Source organism: Tachysurus fulvidraco, chromosome 12 (assembly GCF_022655615.1).
Source record: "Tachysurus fulvidraco isolate hzauxx_2018 chromosome 12, HZAU_PFXX_2.0, whole genome shotgun sequence".
NCBI lineage: Eukaryota > Metazoa > Chordata > Actinopteri > Siluriformes > Bagridae > Tachysurus > Tachysurus fulvidraco.
This window is the reverse complement of record NC_062529.1, coordinates 11,660,130-11,682,726: the sequence shown is the minus strand read 5'-3', so window position 1 is coordinate 11,682,726 and position 22,597 is coordinate 11,660,130. Positions and strand designations below refer to the sequence as shown.

Below are 22,597 nucleotides of genomic sequence, written 5' to 3'. Positions count from 1 at the left end.
TCTTATACTTCCAACTACTGTTAAGATTCCCAAGAAGTTTCACCGTCTTCTTCACATTATTCTATTATTTTAAAATAAAAATTAAAGTATAAACAGCATTAACATAAGGAATTTTCCAGTGACAAAAGTTTTAATCTAATAAAATAAAATAATTGATATTTTATAATAGAAAATATTATGCTGAAAATTTTTTTCTTTAAAAAGAAAACTTTGAAAACTTTATTATTATTTTTTAATTAAAGCTTATGTACACAGCATTAAGTTCACAAATTAGGAACAAATCTTTATAAAAAGGGTTTTAATGCAACAAAAATATACATTCAGTGTAGTGTCTAAATCATTCATAAGCACTCAGCTCAAGGAATAAGTATAACCTACAGTTACAGTGTTTTCTACATATTCAGCTGAAATTTCATATAGTTCCAGGCTAATTGGCATCAGCTTTACAGCAACAAACAGGTGATGAGCTCTTTCTGTCAGATAAGATCAAGCCAACAGATTGGTCACAGGCAGTGGGTTTGTGATGAGGACGTCCCTGTGAGAAAAACCTGGCAATGACAAAGGCAAATAACCAACAGACACGACAGACACTGAGGCTCATATAACGAACATCGTAGTGCAAGTGTAACAATAACAGTCATAGTGTTTACACAATAGCAGCACGGAATGATAATGGCTAAAATAATCAGCACCATTATTGTGCATAATATCGACATCACGACTCTTTAGCACTATTATGTAGCTAATTCAAGAGCAAAATAGAAGAAAAAAGAATTGAGATTGACAGAAACAACACTGTGGCTGATTTTTAATTTTTTTTTCTACATACTGTATTACTTAAAGGTGGCATTATTCAAAAAGTTAGTGATATAAACAGAATGATAGGAAAATATAATTAACAAGTAGAACTCAATGTCAGCAGCACTGCCAACAAGTCTAGTTCTTCTATGCCAGAAATATGCTTAAATATTTGTTTTTATTCAAGCAGGAAGGAAGCCAGTGAAGTAAATTTATTTCATACATTTGAACTTCATTTGACTTTGAACCAGTTTGGATCGATTCTAAAATCAAAGCAGATAAACTGCTGGTTGCAATAATATTTCCATGTAAATCCTACAAACATTTAATCCCACATAGAACAGACTAACAGACAACCTGAGAACATATTACAGCCTAGTCCATTTATTGAAGAGGTGTGATATTTGTGATAAATGCACTCTCATAGCAAAAACTGTTATAATTCACTTTGATGTAAATATGTACTAAACACTAGAATTACATTTCAGTTTACTGTATTATGGAGAAAAGAATCTGAGTACTAGTGCATCAAATATGCTACGTTTAACAAGAAACTGGCAGTCAGACTTTAATCCAAAAGTCTCTCTGTGACTTGGATATATAAGCTCATCTGTATCAATAGATCGGTTTGTCTCAATGTTCCTTCCTCATGTCCTCTCTATCTTGCTCATTACAGATCTACATCCAAGTTTCTGTAAAGCCGCTTTGTGGCCGTGTGTCTTGCTAACAGTGCTTCAACATTAAAATGAACTGATCGGAAATGTCTTACAAACTGCAGGTACAATATATTTCATGTATACCGTTATTGTTAAAACCAATGTGTAATTACAATGTATAAAAATAATGTGAAAAACAGAGACACTGTGGTTGCACAAATGTACACAGCCTTTAATAATTGGGTGTGTGTCTGTGTTAAGAATGAACCAATCACATTCAGTTTCATATTGCTATAATAAAATTTATGTCCTGATGTCAGTCCATAATTAATGGAAAAGAGTAAAGGACAAGATAAAAACTTACCAGTTAGACTTAGAGCAACATAAGAGATGCTGAAGGAATATCTGATATTTACTGGTTAATCTCTGCATGTGACTGATTTCATACTCTCCACATTTTTTTGGGGCTATGGGGTAGGACGACTAGACGGAAGACCATTCTAATCACCCCAAACTATGTGTTATGGTCCAATGAGACCAATACAAAAAGTTATAATAATTCTGTACACACACACACACACACACACACACACACACACACACACACACACACACACACACACGAACTACAAAAACAAGTCAACTTTAGTGCACAGCTGTCAGGTATCTGTTTGTAAGCTGAAGATGAAAAAGAGTTTTACCTTTCAGCTTGACAATGAACCAAAGTATACATTCAAATTAGGAAAGTAGTGGCTTAACCAAACGAAGATCATACCAGAGTCCAGACCTTAAATTCTGTGTGAGTCACCTGAAGTACATTAGAAAGTACACAGGACACAACCTTACAATTTGATAATATAGATAACAATTTGATAATATAGATTGTTTTTGCAAGAAAGAGTAAGAAATTCTGATCAAGTCAACATATTAGCATTAGTACAAAGAGTAAATTACAAGTAAAAAAAAGGTACCAAACTATTTGTTTAGTGATGTGCACACTTGCACACTTTATTTTATTATTCCTTTATTAACCTAAATATTTTTCTAATTGTTTTTAAGGATTTAATTTCATACTGAGGGGAAGAGATCTGACCTGACCATCATCCAGGACAAATAAAAGGATTCTAAGCTTTTCACGTTAGACACTGCTTAATTATTACATGAAGGACTTTTTGTAGAGAATAATGGGCAGAGACAAGCTGAAGTGGGCCAATGTGGAGCAATTGCTAGAGACCACTTTAGACTTCTATCCAATTTCCCAGTCTTTCTGTCTGTCAAGCCAGTCAGTTTTATTTCAACACCAATAAAGCCAGACAAGGTCTAAGCTTCAAGGAGTCTCCTTATAACCTTTGTCCAAAAGCCAATTGGGACAAAGCAAAATGAAGGAGCAATTAATTGCATTTAAGAAAAACATTAATATGATTAAAAAATAAATAAATAAAAAACACATAAAACTCAACAAGTGTGTAAAACATTTGATTTAACTTCAGTCAGTGTGCCTTATTATTAGTTTTACTTATTGTTTATATTCTGTAAAAAAAAAAAAAAACTTCTGTAAAGAAAGAAAGAACTTCTGTAAAGAACTTCTGTAAAGAAAGAAAGCATCTCATGTGTCCAGTAGAGAGGCTTGGCATGGGGGATAAAACTGGAACAAATACCTGCAGAGGGTTGACTCTCCCTGGGTAGCAGCTTTAACACCCCATTCACTGAGCAATGAAGTATTTGCTGACACTCTTTTGTCCTGTGGGCTTTTATTCAGGTAAAAATACATTCAGTGGTGGTCAAAATTAGAGAAAGATTTGGTCAAAAAAGAGAAAAAAGCACTTGATTTTTTTTTTAATTAAATATTCTGAAATATCTTCATCGCTCATCACTATACCATTGATCTGCTAGCATGTTTTAAAAATAACCCAGGACTTCAACAAAAACCTTTATTCTGTGGATACAGTTATCAAATTTTGAAAAAAAAAATCATTTAGTAATCTGCTTTTGTGCTACAAAAGCAGTTTTTTGTGGTTACTGTTATCTAATTTTGATCACTGTGCTTTCCACAAAATAAAGGTTTTTGTTCCTTGGTAACTTTGTACAACATGCCAGTAGAACAGTGGTATACCTACAGCTAATAATCCTTCAGATATATTATGCAATGAATATTATTTTACATTTCTGGCATTTAGCAGACACTCTTATCCAGAGTGACTTACATTTTATTTCAATTTACACAACTGAGCAATTGAGGGTTAAGGGCCTTGCTCAGGGGCCCAGCAGAAGCAGCCTGGTGGACCTGGGATATGAACTCATGACCTTCTGATCAGTAGTCCAACGCCTTAACCACTATGATACCGGAATGCTACCACAATATTATCACTATTTTAAAAAAATAATAAATCAAAAGTTTATAAATTTTTCTCCAATTTTAATCAACACTGTGTATTTATCAGCTATGAAGGTCTCTATGTTGTGGTTAATCACATTGCTACAGTGTCACAGGTCCAGAACACACAGGTGCGTCTCCAGTGGAGTTCCAGATGTAGTAATCAGAGGACACCAGTTCTCGTGCTTTGGGAAAAATATTATTAAATCGACTTAACTTCATATTCAGTATATAGGACCGTGTTATGTTCATGTCTCATTTTATACACGATTCTATATGATAGTTCAATAAAAATGTCATTTACTTGTGATGATACGTGGCTTTGTTGAGGAGTACACTTGTACAGAGTGCTGGTCCACACAGCATCCAGATAAAGTCATTTCAGGTACTCGGAAATAAAGCTGTAAAATAGTATAAACACTAAAGATGAAGAGCTTTTTAATAATCAACTCATACTCAACCTCCAACTGTGAAAAGAACAGACTGGAAAGCAGAATTTCACTTACCTTCACATATGCAGTGAGATCTGTACACATAGGGTCTGATGGTCCAGCAACATGCCCTGAGAAATGAATCGTACCATCCAGAGTTACCTCTCGTGACTTTGGGAATTTCTGACCTGCAAAAAAAAAGAAATAATTATACTTCTGGTTGTCATTCTGACACAATACATACTGTTATATTGGATATAAACTTACCAAGAAACCAAACGAGCAGATTCTTCTCTTTTGAAACCTCGAACTGTCCTGAGGTCACTTTTATTTCCACATTGCCCATGAGGTTTCTGTAAAGATCCATAAAGACATGATTCAGTCTCATAGGTGAGGACATTTAAAAAAAATAATAAACACTACAATTGTTCCCTAAATGCCATTTCTGTTTTACCAGTAAAAAATAAATTAGTATCATAAATTAGAATCACCACACTCACACTCTCTCGCACACACACTCACTCTCTCGCACACACACTCACTCTCTCGCACACACACTCACTCTCTCGCACACCCACTCACTCACTCACTCTCTCGCACACCCACTCACTCACTCACTCTCTCGCACACACACTCACTCACTCACTCTCTCGCACACACACTCACTCACTCACTCACTCTCTCGCACACACACTCACTCACTCACTCTCTCGCACACACACTCACTCACTCACTCACTCGCACACCCACTCACTCACTCACTCTCTCGCACACCCACTCACTCACTCACTCTCTCGCACACACACTCACTCACTCTCTCGCACACACACTCACTCACTCACTCTCTCGCACACACACTCACTCACACATCTCATGTTAAGACACCTGATAGGACACCTGATAGTATTACTGCTTTTCATATACAGGCTCTTTTTTGGATCCTGCTGCATGCAGAGTACAAAATGTTTACGAATGACGAATGAATAGATGTTGAATAAGCCATGTTTGTTCAATGAATCACCTGTTGAAAAATGGCAGATGTGCTTCACAGTATTCAAAGCTGTTTTTGACACTCTCGTGGAGTTTGAGGACTACGTTGAGCTTGAGCTGGTTGTCCTCTGACTTGAGATGGTAGGAACCAAGTATAGGCGGCACAGGTACCTGGTTATAAAAGACATTTAAAGATATAATTAGTGTCTATCTTTGCGGATGCTGCCTTTAAAGTAATGTCTTTAAAAACTCACTCTATAAAGCACTGATTAACACAAGTGACCATTAAATGTGACACGATACCTGGGAGGTATAACTACAAAGTCGGAAAGGCTCCAAAGGTGGAGAGAAAGGAAATTTGTATGGCCCTGAAAAGGCAGAGCCATCGTTGTCCTCCACACTAGTAGCTGTAAGAATACTGGAATCAAGCGAAGTAACACAGGGGTGCACAAGGATATCCTGCAGGGGTGAGCCAATGGGCGGCAGGGTGAGGGTGACTGTAACATTGGGCAGAACACCCTCCACTTCACACTACCAGCATAATAAACAAAAAAAAGGCAAGATGTTGGTTAAGTGCTACTGTACAGTAATATGATTTATTTACATAACCATACAAACAAGAGGCTATACTCACTTTGCAGGTTACTGTCCCATGCACATCCCACAGATCCTGTTTGTTCTGGTTTCCATACTGCATGGACCTCACCATCTCTGTGAGAGCCACGTTTACCACAGCTCTCCCTCGATAAACTCCTGTTTTCCACGCAGGTTGTTTCTGAGCACCACCAGGGCCTGGAGCCAGAGCAGCAGGCAGCATCTCAGACTGAGGTAGAGTGTCCAGGGGAGTCCCTAATGGACAAACCTGCATCAGTACTGATGGAAGGGTTGCCAAGCGAGAGACAAGCACATCCGGTTCTGGTAGTTTTCCCCCTGTGCCACAAAGAAAGCCCTGTAGGCTAGATAAGAGGGCTAAGCCCTGAGAGACAGAAGCTAGGCTGGGAAGGGAAGGCCGGGGATCAGGTGGGACTTCGATTAGCGGGAGACAGGCAAGGATTAGTCCACCCTGGACGATGGTTAGGACCGGCCATAGTGTCCTCTCACCTGAGCTACCAACACAGAGCTCCAGTGCAGGAGATCGCTGCTGGCGAGAACAGTCATCCCTTGCAGCAATATAAGGCTTGTCAGGGTCTGCCAGGCCCAGTTCACTCAGTAGCAAGTGGGCTATTTCACAATCCTCAGGAACAGACACATGGTGAGATCCAGCAAAGGTTTTAGCACGAAACTCCACTGAGGGGTATCGCCTGAATAAAAGACCACAGGGAACAATGTGAAATGAAAAGACAAGGACATCCACCGGTGACAGATGTTAGGGAGAAATCAGCCATGTCATATTCTATTTCACAGCACAGGACCACAGCAGTGGAAAAGCCACATGGGTGAAATAAACCATACGCGCCTAATTGCCACCCATCAAATAACACCTTTATGAGGGCTAATCATGCACACATAATGAATCCCATGTAGCTCATGCTGGCTTAAATCATTTTAGTGTTGAGTATTACTGAGCAGCCAATGCAGTAATGCCATTATTTGGCCATGCAAATAAAAGTTTATCAATGTGAGATAATTAGATGGTGCCACCCCCAAAAAATACCTAACAATAGTGTATTTTATTAAGAAAAATGACATTGAATTTTCCTGGTTTCAGTTATATTTGAAATGCACGTTTCTGATAGAACACGCCAGCATTAAATAAATAAATAAATAAATAAATAAATAAACACAGTGAACAAAGCTTCCTCTATACTAAACCAGTTATTATAAGTAAAACGCTTAAGAAAATAAATTTGAAAAATTGCTAAAAGGTACACCAACAGTAAGCAGAAATACAGACTTGACAATTGGCTCAATATGAGAACAAAACAGAGCCCATTTAACACAGTTAAACTTAGCCACTAGCTGCCTAGATAAAATAGTAGAACTAGTTTAATAAGTAAAGATACAAAGGCCTTCACAAGAATAGGTTTGTTGACTATTTCCATTCTGGTATTTAGCAGACACCCTTATACATGGTGATATTTCAATGTATACAACTGAGCAATTGAGGGTTAAGGGCCTTTCTCAGGAGCCCAGCAGTGGCAGTTTGGTGGACCTGGGATTCGAACTCACAACCTTCCGATCAGTAGTCCAACACCTTAACCACCCAACAGCTTCCCAACAAATTACAGAGCAAAATAAAAATCGTGCAGTTTTCAGAACATTATAAAAACAAACAATCCCCAAACATTCTGTTAGACACTTTTCCTGACCAACACCCTCTGTCAAGTTTTGCACGTTTTGCCTGCTGTAAGTTTCTTTCACTTACCTGGAAAATTGCACTTTTACAGCTTCACCCTTCTCGTGGGTGACGACCCACAGCGCCCGGATACTCATCGAGCCTCGTTTCCTTTTATTCTAGTAAAGGTCTTTCTTTATAAAGTCCCTAACATCCAGGGTGAATGTTGCACGTTCGAAACGTCCAACAGAAACACACCACGAACTAAAATCATCGCACTCTGGTTTCTGCTTCCTGTTTTGAAATGACATGTGACACACGGAGGCGTGGCTGTTGGTTATCAGGCCTTTAGGACGCTGATGACAGATCAGGTGCACGCCTCTACACACCATTCTAGTATATAAAAAAACGAACAGCGAACTGATTTCAGACCTGCTGCTGAAGGCTGAGTTTTGTTCCTTCTCTCTTTCCGGCCCGGTTATGGCAGCTGTATGCAGGAAGCAGAGGGCCTTGATTTGGTGTGAATGAGCGTAACTTATATGGTCGGCTGTATGGTTTAGAAACGGTTATTGATTTTCATCAGACTTTCTTTGCCTCGAGTAACATCTCTCTGTTCAGGAAAGATGGCTACGACGGCGCAATTATTTGAGGTAAGTTGCTTTATTTGGATAAGCTAGTTGCTAGCAGGTTAGCTTGTTTTGCTAATTAGCTTTGTAAATAACACGCTCACCGTAATAAAACGGAATAGTTCATATTCATATGAAGTTTGTATTAAAGGCAAAACCGTTGAACAATTCGTTGTCGTCAATAAATTCGTACGTGTTGTTCAAGACAACGACTTTTAGCCTGTTAGCATGTAATAGGGCGTAGAGAGCAGCTGTAGGGCTAAACCTCAAATGGCTGTTGTTGTTTTTTTTGTTGTTGTTGTTTTACATGTAGTGCAAAAAAGGGTGTAAATAAAAACTTTAATTTTCATTTGTGTACGTGTAATGTACCTTACTAATGAGTATAGACCCATTTAAGACTGCTTAAAGTTGGAGTGTCTGGGTAGGTTTTTATTTGCAGCAGTGTTTGTATCCTACATTTATTACTTTAGTTTACGATATATTTACTTTACTTTTCGAGTATCCTTCATTTTTCTAGGCTTCTCAAGGTTCAAGGTGATCTGCTTAGTGCTGCCATTTATGACCTGGCTGAGGTTGAACACAACCTAACAGCTCCACTCACTATAATTTATTCATGTATAATATCTACATTTTATAACATGTGACATTTAATACTCACTGTGCATGAAAAAAAGCCCAACTCACTGTCTAAAGGTGGACCAACAGTCTGTATAACATTTAAGTGTAAACTATTACTATATCACTGGTACTGTGGTGCTGAAAGTGATCCACCATCCTGGTCATATTTGGCCAGTTAATCATGTGGCAGATTGGTAAAGAAAATCTGACAGAATGTGCACAGCAACATCTGAACTACATTCAATCATTTTTATACCTACCCTACAGGAGAGGTTTATTTGTTGATCGGGCTTAATGACTATGTGTAGTCGTATACTAGCTGAATACATTTGCATTTGTTTATGTAATTAATTTTTTTTCCTCCTGTAGGAGCCATTTGATGCGGATGAGTACATAGAGCGACTTGCTTGGAGAACTCCAGGGGGTGGATCTAAAAGAGGAGCAGAAGCGTTTGACCCTAAAAAGTAAGATTATTAAGGATCTTGTTTGTGGAGTATTACATATTATTTTATAGTACTCTAAAATGCTATTACATACTAATACAAACTATTATTTTTGCTATAATTTTGAAAACTGCACGTTTGAGATATTTATCTAATTTTGAATATATATTAAATGTATATTTTTTTATATATGCACACACACAAAGTTATGGCTGTAAATGTATGTATATAAAATCTGGTGTGTAAAAGGACTTTTCAAAATTCACTTGTGACTGTGGTGCTGGTGCATTAAACATATTTTCACTGCTGGTTTATATTTACAGCTGGCTTGAATTCATTTTAGTGTGTATTTATTTATTTATTTTATTTACTGTAACAAGTTAATTCGGAACAATGTTTTATTCGTTATTAATGATGACCAGACATCGATGTGATGAGATTGGTACATCCTGAAAATGTTCTATACAATGTTAATATTTGTACACCAGTTTAAACTGCATTACATTTCAAGTCAAGTCACCTTTATTGTCACATCACCACAGCACACGTGCCATGGTGAGTGAAATTCTGGGGGCGAGCTCCAGAAATTGCAGAACCATTTACATACAGTAGTTAAGAAACAGAAATTAGAAAAAATTACAAACGGCTTAAAAAAATGTGCAAAATGCTTAGTACCAGTTGAAATGTGCAAATGCAGAAAATGTGGAAAAGATGCAATGTGCTCATACATAGTCAGTACACACAGTGTTCTACTAGACATATTTACAATGCACTACACATTATGTACAGTATGAATATATATGTAACATGTAAGGTGCAACAGACTGTACAGATACAGAAATGTCCTGTGGTACCGATAGCTTATTGTCGGATAGATTGTTATATTAAATTAAACGCTGTGTGTGTGTATAGTCCAGTGTTGAACTGTTGAAGTTTGAGTGCAGTGTGTAGCATACCATATTGTGGACGTATGCTGTGTTAGTTATGGCTGTATGCATTTCGTGACCTGTAAAGTTCTAAAAAATTGTCATTTCCTTAAGCCCCTTCATAAATGTTAAATAAAGTGTTAATTTTAAGTTAATGTTAAAATGTGAACACTAAATGCTTAAATGTCTCCCAGCAAAAGGTTTCATGTTTTTACTTGTTAAACAACAGTACATTTTTTTTAAAAAGTTTTTTTTTTTATTGTCTTCAAATTATGTGGTGGTTCAGCCACACGGATTGCTGTGAATGTGGTGAAAAAACGGCATAGAACTAGAGCATTAATATGAATCGATCATTTATACAGCCATATAGACCAGACTGACTGAACTGTCTATCTAGGATCTGTTGCAACAGTTCACTCTAATGTAGTTGAGAAGTGTGTTTGTGCTTTCTGGCAATGCAGAAACATCAGCACAGATTTTACACTCCACTCTCACCCGTGGAGAAGCTGATAGAAGCACATGAAGTGCTGACTCACAAATGATGGAAGAGAACGAATTTCAGTGAAAGAGAGAAGGGAAAAGACCCTAAGCTGCACTGAGCATTGGGGGAATTATTGTGATATGAGATTTTGCACTCATCACTTTGAAATTTTTTTTCTTTCATTTCTTTATTTTTTTTTTTTACCACCCAGAGAATCCAAACATGCTGACGTGAAGGTTTTTACACTGCTGTCCTGCATGTGCTTAGAAATGCAGCTGACAAAGCTCTGAGTAGTGTGTGATACACACACTCACACATAAAGTGACTTTTATGTGGAGTTGCAGTTTGGTAATAGGCAATTAACTGTTTTGCCAGCACTGTAGATATAGTTTTTGAGAAATGTAATGCTTCTTCTGAGCGTTGCTGCAGTTTTCCAAAATTCTGTTTAGACTGTCTAATGTTCAGGAAGTGTAGCTAATGGTGTGGGGCTGTAATAAGTTCCTAAACACCTGCATTATGCATGTTTATTCCTAGAAATATTCTAGAAATCCTATATCTGTATTTTCTCTATATCCAGCTGTTTACTATGTGTACAGCGATCTGACGGAGTATGCGACAACAGTGTAAGAACATTATCACTGTTGCTCACTTTTTTGGATTACTAACTGGTTAATATATTTTTGTTAAATAATTCTAATGTAACTGTACACCAATAAATGTACAGTTGAATCTCATATGACCTATTACTCACTACTTGCACTATGAACTAAGGACCTACTACATGCACCTACACTATGCACAGTGTAATCTGCCAGCTAGTGTTTGAGTTGTAGATGAAGATTGTCCAAAATGGAGCTCTAACTTTTTTTTAGATAGTTGTTTGCCAGTTTATGGCATATGATGTCAAATGCTTGTAAAGCAGCACTTCAATCTTTAGCAGAATGTCTCCCCCCCCCCCCCCCCCCAATGTTAAAATTAAATGACACTGGTTAATTTAAGTAGGGGGCACGGTGGCTTAGTGGGTAGCACGTTCGCCTCACACCTCCAGGGTCGGGGTTTGATTCCCACCTCCGCCTTGTGTGTGCAGAGTTTGCATGTTCTCCCCGTGCCTCGGGGGTTTCCTCCGGGTACTCCGGTTTCCTCCCCCAGTCCAAAGACATGCATGGTAGGTTAATTGGCATCTCTGGAAAATTGTCCGTAGTGTGTGAATGCGCGAGTGAATGAGAGTGTGTGTGCCCTGCGATGGGTTGGCACTCCGTCCAGGGTCTATCCTGCCTTGATGCCCGATGACGCCTGAGATAGGCACAGGCTCCCCGTGACCCGAGAAGTTCGGATAAAGCGGTAGAAAATGAATGAATGAATGGTTAATTTAAAATACATTTGTAAGATGTCTCGTCCAGCAGAGTGTCGCCCAACATTCCACACTTCACTTTTTATAGTTGAATCAGTGCATCATCTGGGCACTTACGGTGTTCTTCTTTTTAAAATTTGCAGCATGAACACACTACTCACATTGTGCATTCTCAGCAGTGATATAAAATATTGCTTACGTATGCAATTTGGGACACACAATCTCTCACTCTGTTGTTTTGAATTTGTAGCTGTATTTTATATATAGAATCTTTGTATCTTCCCTTATGTATTGCTCTGAAAACAAGGGGATTGTTTTCGTTTTGTTTCAGGCTGCTAGAAGAATTTGTTAACCACATAGAGGAACTGAAACAATTGGATGAGCGGATCCAGAGGAAAGTTGAGAAGCTTGAACAGCAGTGCCATCGGGAAGCCAAAGAGTTTGCACACAAAGTCCAGGAGCTTCAGAGGAGTAACCAGGTTTGATAGTGATGGATTAAATCAAGTGGGTCAGGGATGACTGCATGTACCGTATGCTACACAATTTTAGTCCAGATTTCATAAATCATTTACAAACATGTGACATGATTCCTGATAACGTGTGTGTCCTCAAGCTCCAATTCTACATTTACTTTTCTAGTATTTGCCAGAGTCCAGAGCAACTTGCATTTTATCTCATTTTTATACAACTGAGCAATTAAGGGTTCTTGGCCTTTCGCAGTAGTCCAACACCTTAGCCATTCGGCTACCACATCCCCCTGGTTGCAAGTTATTTTTGCAAAACAGTAAATCCTCATTGGCTGAGTTTCCTGATAGACCATGCTCACATGTTGTTGTTTGTTTGTTCTTTTTTTTTTTTTGTTAGTGTGAAGGCTTCAGTGTTTGGGGTTTTTTCTAAGAAAAGTTGCAGAGTGTGCTCTCTGCTAGCTGTGAGTCTGGTTTTGTTTCCACAGGTTGCCTTTCAGCACTTCCAAGAGCTGGATGATCACATCAGCTACGTGGCCACTAAGGTGTGTCACCTGGGAGACCAATTGGAGGGAGTGAACACTCCGAGGCAGAGGGCTGTGGAGGCCCAGAGGCTTATGACCTACTTTAATGAATTCCTGGATGGAGATTTGCGTAGTGATGTTTTTACCAACCCTGAGAAGGTCAGTATTTCAAAAGTATAAACATTGTGATGCAATATTCCTGTCATTGGATGGGTATGTTTTATTTGACAATATATACCATCATATATATGCATATGTTTGATCATACAACTGTTCATCTGTACTAAAAGCTTGCAAGACAAAATTCTTCTTTGTCTGTACTTCTCCAGTATGTCAGTGGATTTTCACGCCTCTAAATGAGAGATTCTTTATTAATTTTATAATCATTTTATCTTCTTTCCCCAACCCTGAGATGTCTGAAGATGCTCATGAGACTAGACCTTCAAATTCAAATGTATTTGTATAGTGCTTTTAACAATGGACATTGTATCAAAGCAGCTTTACAGAACATAAACAAGATTAGTATCATAATTATAAATACTCCCTCAAATATAACCTCACTCTTTGGATGAAATTTTCATCTTTTCTGCCCATATCTGCTTCCTGCATTAGCTGGATTTTGTCTGTCTCAGCACTCTCAATGCTATGGTTGTGGGAGGCGAGTAGCAGTTGATTGCAGGCTAGCATGGTTATTTTGCACTTCCTGCTTTTCACAAAATAATCATCAGCTGATTGATTAAAATCCCACATTCTTATGCAGTTCCACTCTGAAATTCGTTAGACTAGGATTAATTATAATTCACATACCTTTTATTCTTTGTCAGATTGTTTTCCAACACTGGATATTTGTAAAATGATGATAAATGTTGGTAGTTACATGATCAGCTAAGATAAAAATATTATAGATAAGGTACAAGATATTAAATAATTATTAGATAATCCACACAAATACTGATGCACACAAACTCAATAAGTACTTCATAAGTGTCTTTCAAGTCACTGTGTGGCGTGGTAACTTGGGTCTTGCATATCATATGCTATTAGCGTTAGACCACCAACATGCTCCCTGACGCGTGGGAATATACCCGGCAGCCTTTTTATTTTTTTTTAAATAAATGAGCCCACCTTCAGAAGGAGTGAGGGGTCAGGGAGAAGAGATGGTGGTGAATAGCTAAAGGGGCAGAGGAAATGGAGTAAAGGAACGCCAACCTAATCCTTTAGAAAAGGAGGGATGGCCCCAGACAGTGTGAAGACAAGCACTGGTAAAAACCCCTCACTGCAGGGAGACTTTTACATCACTTACATTGGATTTAGTTAATCTTAGCTGGGGGACAGATACTTAGAAAACCTCGATGAGGAGAGCAGAAAAGCTGGATCCACCTCATGGGAGCACAGTAATGATGTTAGCTGAGGCAGGCAGGAATAGGGAGCAGAAATGGAAGATGTGGATGCTGGGGCCTTCTCCTATTCTGTTCTTCCCATGTGTTGGCAGTGAAGAGAGAGGTGGGGAGTTCTTGTCTGGCCCTGATTTTGGCAATACCTCCCACCTGCCTATCGGGACAGATTATAGAAGGTGATTTGGTAAGGCTACCAGGGATTAGCCGTAGTCCATTCATAATACTTACAGCACAGTGAGAGTAAAGCGCTAGATGGGCAGTGGAGTGCAGAGCAGGGGGTTAGTTGAGCTACTGCTCATGGGCTCACTCCTATCCTCTCTGGACAACAGGAAGGAAGGACTGGAGGGAGGGGGTGATGCAAAGATTTACTCTAAGCTGATCCTCAGGTTTAAGGCCTGTGCTATGATGACCTTTCTCATGTCCATTTTCTCCTATCAGCAAGTTGCGTACCTCTTTATGTCTGACTCTCAATTATATCTGTTGTCATTGTAACATGTCGTTTTCTTCTTCTTCTTTTTTTTTCTGAGCAGATAAAGGAAGCAGCTGACATCATACAGAAGTTGCACCTGATTGCTCAGGAGTTGCCGTTTGACAGGTAAGTGGTATGAGATGTTAAGGGAGAAAAGAGATGGGACTAGGGGGAGAAATATAATCCAAATAACACTGGTGGATAAATCACTAGCTGGGGCACCTGGGACATGCGGATTTTGTGTTCTGACTATTAGTTTACTCCTAGTTGCCTAGAGGGCATGTAGGTTAAATATCCAGGAAAAGTAGAAAAAGCTTTCTAACTCCCTGCATTAGGGCAAAACGGTCATGTTGTTCAATTGCAGACATGGGACTTACAAGACAGCCTTGTGGTTAAACATACTGAGTGAAAGTGAAGACTCTCATGTGAGGCCAGATCACTACAGCACATACCTAAAATGTTAACCAAGGACCTGCTGCTCTTGTTCATTTCATTTGGTCTGTATTAATGCACTTAACTACCTGACACTTTATCATACATTATTACAGTGATTAGGAATTTGCATTAACAAGTACAAGTTGTAAGGACTTGGAGCCTTCAACTGACCACTGTGCTAGCTAACATTCTAATGCAATGACGCTATAATTTGTCCACCTCGGGAAATATGATGCATGACTGCTGACAGCTAAACACATTTTATTTGAGTACCTTATTTAAAGCAAATTCATGTAAATGAAATCGGGCATCAAAGTAAGCCATTGGTCTTGCATGTAGTAAGAACTTAGAGTTATGTGGTTCTGCTTTACAATGATATAAAAGTATTAAGATATAAACATTTGGTACTTAGAAGATCAAAGAAGATTCTTTTAGCTTTAAAATATTGTTGATCTAAACAATATGAATGTAGTATTTTAGTATAATACATCCCACCTATTCGCTGAACATGAATTATATGGAATTTTTGCTGTAAACATTAGTTCAAGTTCTCAATGTACATTTTATTAAGGCTGTAACAATGCGTTAAGCCATGTCCATTTCCATTGTCGTAGTTTGTAAAAGATTTTTAGCTCTGCCTTTTAAAATAATCAAGGTGGTCATCATGGATCTCCAATTATCCATTACCTGTTCACTCTACTTTCTCTGTTCTTCTCTCTGTTCTTATTTAGATTTGCTGATGTGAAAGCAAAAATAGCAAGTGAGTGTTTATTCTTTCAAATTCACTAAATTTGGGAAAGAATAAAAGTAGAAATTTAAAGCATTAAATCATGAAATCATGAATCATACCTTTTTATACTCTTTGATGGCAATATATCTATTTAAAAATAAATCTGTGTGGATTTCAGGTAAATACCATGACTTGGAGCGGCAGCTGATTCAGGAGTTCACAGCAGCTCAGCGCAGAGGGGAAATCGGCCGCATGAGAGAAGTGGCTGCAGTCCTGCTACATTTCAAGGTGAGGCAGAGAGACAGCCATAGTGTATTTTCTGAACCTGCTCACTGCCTATAATTATTGCCTCATATTGTTTCTGCTTTCTTTCTCAGGGCTATGCCCATTGTATAGATGTCTACATCAAACAGTGCCAAGAGGTGAGAGTCTTTTATAAAATTTTGTTTAATATATTTTACACATATTAGAAGTATAGAAACTGATGCAGTTGCCAGGAAATGATACAAGAACATCTTTCTGTCTGTTCGCTCAGGCTGCATACATGCAGAGTGATGTGTTTGAGGACACTGCTCTTCTCTGTCAGAAGGTCAATAAACAGGTGGGCGAGGTCTTCTCTAGCCCAGAAATGGTCATGGCCAAACTCATCCAAAACATCTTTGAGAACAAGTTACAGGTATATTCCTAACTATACATGCTCATCTTAATTGTGTGTGTACATATATGTATATTGGCAAATAATTTGCATCTCTGAGAGCTGGAGTGACTGGACCTTTATGCTTTTAGACCCATGTAAAAGAAAGACTTGAGACTCGTTCCACTGAATTGGAGCAATACCTCATAAACCTCTATGACCTCTACACCAGGTATTCATTTCTCATTTTCTTTGAATGAAATCACAGCTCTCAGTGGTTTGACTCCTTCTTTAACAATGTCTGGGAAGTTTAAGCAATGTCTGGATTTTCTGCTTTCAGGACAACAGCTTTGGCTGCTAAACTAACAGAGTTTAACCTGGGTTCAGACAAACACACCTTTCTATCCAAACTGATTAAAAGCATCTTCGCGACCTACCTGGATAGTTACATAGACATGGAGCGTCAATATCTGCAGTCTCGTAGTGCTTCAATTCTGCAACGATACTACGACTCGAAGAATCATCAAAAGCGTACAGTAGGAACAGGAAGGTAAGGAGGTCTTGTGATTGCTATTTCTTCTGTCTGGATGTTTTCAGGCTAAAATCTTTTATTTTGAAAAGTAATGAATTTTTTAAATAATGTATTAGATCTTAATTTGCAAATTCAGAGACAGACCTCCAGTATAAGTGAGGTTGGAGTAAACATTTACTACTTACTATGTCCACGATAATCTCCCTATTCTACAGATGCAGTAGGTGGTGATTAGGTTGAAATCTTGAGTGTTCATTTAAAGCACAGAAAACATGCACTGTTTCAGGGCAGACTAATATTCCATCTCTGTACAACTTGGGTACCTTTTTTAAATATTACATTCCGTTTCTAACATAATTACATACAGTATCCAGGAGCTGAAAGAGCGGATCAGGCAGCGCACTAACCTGCCTTTGGGTCCCAGTATTGACACACATGGAGAAACCTTGCTCTCACAAGAGGTTGTGGTCAGTCTGCTGCAAGAGACACGGCATGCCTTCCAGAGATGCAACAAGGCAAAACAACGTTTCATATTTGATCCATAACCTCTTAAATTCTGGGAAAATTGATTGTGGAAACTAATATCTGTATTTCTCCTCACAGTTGTCTGACCCAGCTGATCTCCCTAAAAATGCCTACTCTATCTTCCTGCTGCTTGTAGAGCACCTTTGTGTGGACCATATTGACTATGCCTTGGAGATTGGCCTTTCAGGTAGAAGGAGAAAGATTGTGTTGTTGTATACAATATTGTGTTCTATTTGTATTGCATTAATGATTGTGTTATCTTTGTAGGGTGTTTATTGTTCAAATGTAAATTTGTCTTTGTTTTACAGCTATTCCGTCTGCAGATGCCAAAAATGCAAACCTTTATTTTTTGGATGTGGTGCAGCAGGCTAACACTATTTTTCACCTCTATGATAAGCAGTTTAATGACCATCTCATGCCACTTATTAGGTAAGTGTAAATGATGAATCCTTAAGTGTGCTCCGGGGGGAGGGATAAAGGGTATTTTTTTTTTTCCCCCAATCTTTACTGGGTCTTTGGTTCTATGAGATTTTCTGTGTTTCTCATAGCTCCTCTCCAAAGCTAACAGAATGTTTGCAAAAGAAAAAGGAGGTGATTGATCAGATGGAAGTGAAACTAGACACAGGCATTGACCGGTTAGTCTTCAATATCTTTAATGTCTTAATCTCTTGCATTTTTGAGACATTCCTGATACATGCCAAAATCCTGTAGCCATATGTTTTAAAATACAGATATATACGTTTGATTAGACTTCTGCAGTATAAAGCATGAATGAGCTTGAATTATGATGTACACTTAAATGGCCTCACTTGGTTGATCATGTTTAGAACACTGAATTGCATGATCGGCCAGATGAAACATATACTGACCACCGAGCAAAAGAAAACCGACTTCAGGCCAGAAGATGAGGACAATGCAATGAGTGCACTACAGTACACTTCAGTAAGTAATATTAAGTACTGAATTATAGCTGAAAAACTAATGTAAATATTCCAATCATCATAAGTTTGGTTTTTGTTTGCCTTTGTCATGATGCTGCAGTGTTGTTCCTGTGTGTTCTGTTCCTAGGCATGCTCTAAGGTATGTGCCTACGTGAGTAAGCAGGTGGAGCGCGTACGGAGGTCTATGGATGGGAAAAATGTGGATACAGTGCTGGCTGAGTTGGGCGTGCGTTTTCACAGGCTCATCCATGAGCACCTGCAGCAGTTCAGCTACACGTCAATGGGTGGCATGCTGGCCATCTGTGACGTGGCAGAGTACCGCCGCTGCACCAAAGACTTCCGGGTAAGGAGGGGTCATTCTACAATATTTAAATCCTTACTTTCTGGCTGTTCAAACAGTGATCTATCTAGCTTCAGTTAAAATATAAGCTGCAGCTGACTGAGAAATATGATCACAGTAGTTAGTAATATCAAACTGTAATCTGCCATAATTTGTATCTCATGCAGAATTGACTTTTAAACTGAGTCATTATTTCAGATTGTTGCAGGGTTGGACCAGGATATTTATTTATAAATTATATATCTGTTATATAATTTGTCCTTTGGCACTATAAATTGTGAAAGTTTCTACTTTGTCTGCTTACGGATCACAGTGTTTTGTTTTGTTTTTCCAACCTGGATTTGTAGGTGTGTTATTACTATGTCTATTTCTGTCTCAGGTTCCTCTGGTCCTGCAGCTCTTTGACACATTACACGCTCTCTGTAACCTCCTGGTTGTTGTTCCTGACAATCTGAAGCAGGTTTGCTCAGGAGAGCAGCTCACGAATTTGGACAGGAACCTCCTGCATGCCTTTGTGCAGCTCAGGGCGGACTATCGCTCAGCTAGACTGGGCCGCCATTTTAGCTAATGACTGGGTAAGACTGCACCCCATGTACACAGCTGTCCAATCGGAAAAGCACTCAATTCAGTTTGAGTGAATGGCTTTTGGACTTTTTTTTTTCCAACCTTTTAATTATAATTACACAACAACTCATGGATAGGAGTATGTCTGTCCTAGTGTATACTGAGAAAAGAATATTTATGCATCTGACCCTTTGTATTTTTAAGTTTTATTTGTGCTGTCTCTTCTCTGTGCTTTCTTTTTTTTAACCAGTAAACTACATTTATGAATGTATGGCATTTCATTGATATGAAATGTATTCTTCTCTTTTTGCTTTTGCGTCACTGTTATAATGCACACAACACTGATCTGTAAAATGAAAAGCATTAAGAGATTTGTTGGTTTTCTGTTTTTGAAGCTGAGGCTTTTGGATTTGAATATGGTTCACATCTGGAAACAACATTAAATAGTTAATAGTACCAAATATGTGGCTCTGCTGGCACTGGAGGCACTTCAGCAGGTTGCATCATGCGCTTACTAATGAACTACAGCTAATCAGTCCCCCACTCCAACATAAGGGTGCGTGTTTGTCTGATGTAAAATTCTGTACAACATTACAGAAGTTAAACAAATCAGGACACTTCATGTGAGGGCTAAGCAACAAAAAATTGCCCAGGTTGATGTTTGTTTGTTTGTTTTTCCCTCTTTCTTTAGGATCCTGTTAGTGGGGGTTAATGGGGTAGAACTGTAAGATTTTGAAATGCCAAATATCTCCATTTCGCAGTATACAACATGGAAGTTTAGCAAGCAAGTCATCTTTGTGTGCTAAAGCATTTCTGACATACACCTAGTGGAATTTAGCATTGTAATCTTCCACAGTGTCATTCTCCAAATCTAATGCTCATAAGACATTGTCTTGCATGCCAGTGCAGAAATATTAAGTCTAAATAAACGGCTGTTAACCACCAGCTTGCACAGAACTGTAACAAACAACATTTTTGATAGAAACATTAAAATGGCAGTACAAATTACTGTACTTACATACAATCTTTAATCTTTTTTGTATAATTCACTAAAGTTTAGAATTAAATGGTTAAAAGTGGGACTCGAGGGCACTGAATGTGGAAGTTTCTCTCTCTCTATTAGCTGAATCTGATTAAAGAAGTCAAGCGTCTGCCATCTGCAGGTTGGTAATAAGCTCCAGTGCTCAGCAAACTGAAATCAAACCAGAGTGGTGACCCTTTGTGGAGAAAAAAGGTGTCCGATGACTCTCTCTGTTACTTTTTTATTAATTTTTTCCTCACTGTTGATCTCCTCTATTTACAAATGCACTCATACTGAGATTGAAACTGCTCAATATGATTTAATGAATCTACAAAATAAAACATGTCACAATGTCAAGCCCATTTTTTTCTCACTAACAACATGCACACATCATGACAATTCAATAAAATGTGAAGTGAAAGAGTGTATGTTCTTTACCTTAGTAATCTGTATGTCCATCATGTGCTCATGTTGTATGTTCACTTGTTTTATTAGGTCACTACTGATACCTGGTTGTGTGTAGAAAGTCGGCTTGAATGTCACACTTCAAATCTCCCTACTGTTACTGAAGCTCAGTACACTATGACTTTCATTTTGCAGCTGTTGTAACTTCATGAAAATATTTGCATGGAAGAACCGACTCATCACACACTTAGTAGGACTTCTTAATAATACCCAAAGGAAAAAATGTATTCTTGTCATTTAAGAAGTGAAGTTGGAAGAGTCCGTGCTTCTAAGCATGCACCGCTTATAAGACGCGATGCCGTGACGGCTATACGATGCGCAGGCGCTCAAAACTGGCCTAACTCTGTCTCCAGCTAAGTGTACTGTTGTGTAGAAGGTACACAATGACAAATGGGCAAAGTTAAACAACACAATTAATTAGTCTAATATTAATATGATCAGTGCCATGGAAATTCAATTCTCACAGCCCTAATCACAACTGGATAGCTTGTAAAAATTATTTTGTTAGGCCCTGGTGCAAACACTGAAGCCTTTTCCAAACATTTGAGAACTAGCTATTTGTTTTCTGTGGCGATTAGTGCTTGGCATTAGCGAGTGAGCCGGTGAAGGGGTGATAACAGGAGGGAGAGGAGCAGTGAGTGTCCCGTGGGGCCTCTGACTCATTATGGAGGTACGACAGAGCGGGTCTGTGTTTGGGACTTTCTGTTTGAGCAGGTGGCATGGATTAGAAACATTGTCAACAGTGAAATGCTGGAATGAAACCTCACTGCACTCTACTCATATTGGCCAACGTGATTTTACTTTTTTCCCTGTCTGTTACACACAAGTTAATATATTTCTCTCTTTTTTATTTATTTATTTATTTATTTATTTATTTTATTTAGAAAGACTGAGACACACATTGTGAATGTAGGTTGTATTGTCATATTGAATTGATTGTGATTTAAAATTGTCACCTTTTTTTAAATGATATAGGGTTCTAAAATACCAACCCCTTCTGAAAGTATGTCATGTTTTTTCTTTCTTACACTGAAATCATTTGGGTTTGAGATCAGAAGTTAAACATGAGATGATTGAAGTTCATCTTTTTCAAGTGACCAGAATATTGGATCATTACTTACTGCCCAGGTGGGCTCTTTTAGATTGATATTAAATAATTAGGAGCTCTGAATATCTGTTCTTGGTTCGAGCCCTGGGTTTCACCTGAAATCTTTGTTTGGTGTTAAAAAGTATAAACCAACATGACAGCAGAAAGCTGCCTATGGGAGAAAAGCAAGCTAGGTCTCTGAGAATAGAGAGGAAAGTGATCAGAGCACAATCATGGGGCAAAGTCAGTACAGCAATTTGGAAAATCCTGAAAAAGCCACTGGTAAACTACCATCCGGACATTGAACAGGTCAGCTAAGGAAAACAGCAGTTGATGACAATCACTGTGAGAGCTGTGAAGAAAAACCCAAAACAACACTCGACTAGGTCGAAGTAATCAAGTATTTGAAAAAGACTGGTCATACCACAAGGTGTAAACCTCTCATCAGCAGTAAGACTTACAAAGTCCGATTGAAATTCACAAAGAAATACAGAGAGTAG

At 38.4% G+C, this 22,597-nt stretch overlaps 2 protein-coding genes across 3 annotated transcripts; one reads left to right on the top strand and one right to left on the bottom strand.

Moving 5' to 3' along the window:
* Window positions 1-281: 281 nt before the first annotated feature.
* ap5m1 (adaptor related protein complex 5 subunit mu 1) lies at window positions 282-7,821 on the bottom strand. 2 transcript variants are annotated; one of them, XR_007144495.1, is made up of 9 exons: window positions 7,615-7,821; window positions 5,884-6,550; window positions 5,553-5,780; window positions 5,281-5,420; window positions 4,527-4,612; window positions 4,335-4,447; window positions 4,133-4,229; window positions 3,113-4,013; window positions 282-2,262 (listed from the first exon to the last, which is right to left on the bottom strand). XR_007144495.1 is itself a non-coding variant. In XM_027172303.2 (8 exons), the coding sequence occupies exons 1-8, from the start codon at window positions 7,680-7,682 to the stop codon at window positions 3,931-3,933; spliced, it is 1,482 nt and encodes a 493-aa protein (XP_027028104.2). In that variant the 5' UTR covers window positions 7,683-7,821; the 3' UTR covers window positions 282-3,930. The 2 variants fall into 2 exon arrangements, 1 of the variants encoding a protein (XP_027028104.2); XM_027172303.2 differs by having other exon boundaries at window positions 282-4,013.
* Window positions 7,822-7,970: 149 nt separating this feature from the next.
* On the top strand, window positions 7,971-20,902 carry exoc5 (exocyst complex component 5). The gene is made up of 18 exons (XM_027172302.2): window positions 7,971-8,174; window positions 9,138-9,232; window positions 12,301-12,448; window positions 12,922-13,116; window positions 14,885-14,949; window positions 15,990-16,018; window positions 16,167-16,276; window positions 16,366-16,410; window positions 16,524-16,664; window positions 16,775-16,854; window positions 16,963-17,172; window positions 17,522-17,669; window positions 17,758-17,866; window positions 17,988-18,108; window positions 18,228-18,314; window positions 18,507-18,621; window positions 18,748-18,963; window positions 19,340-20,902. The coding sequence occupies exons 1-18, from the start codon at window positions 8,148-8,150 to the stop codon at window positions 19,526-19,528; spliced, it is 2,130 nt and encodes a 709-aa protein (XP_027028103.2). The 5' UTR covers window positions 7,971-8,147; the 3' UTR covers window positions 19,529-20,902.
* The last annotated feature ends 1,695 nt before the right edge of the window (window positions 20,903-22,597 follow it).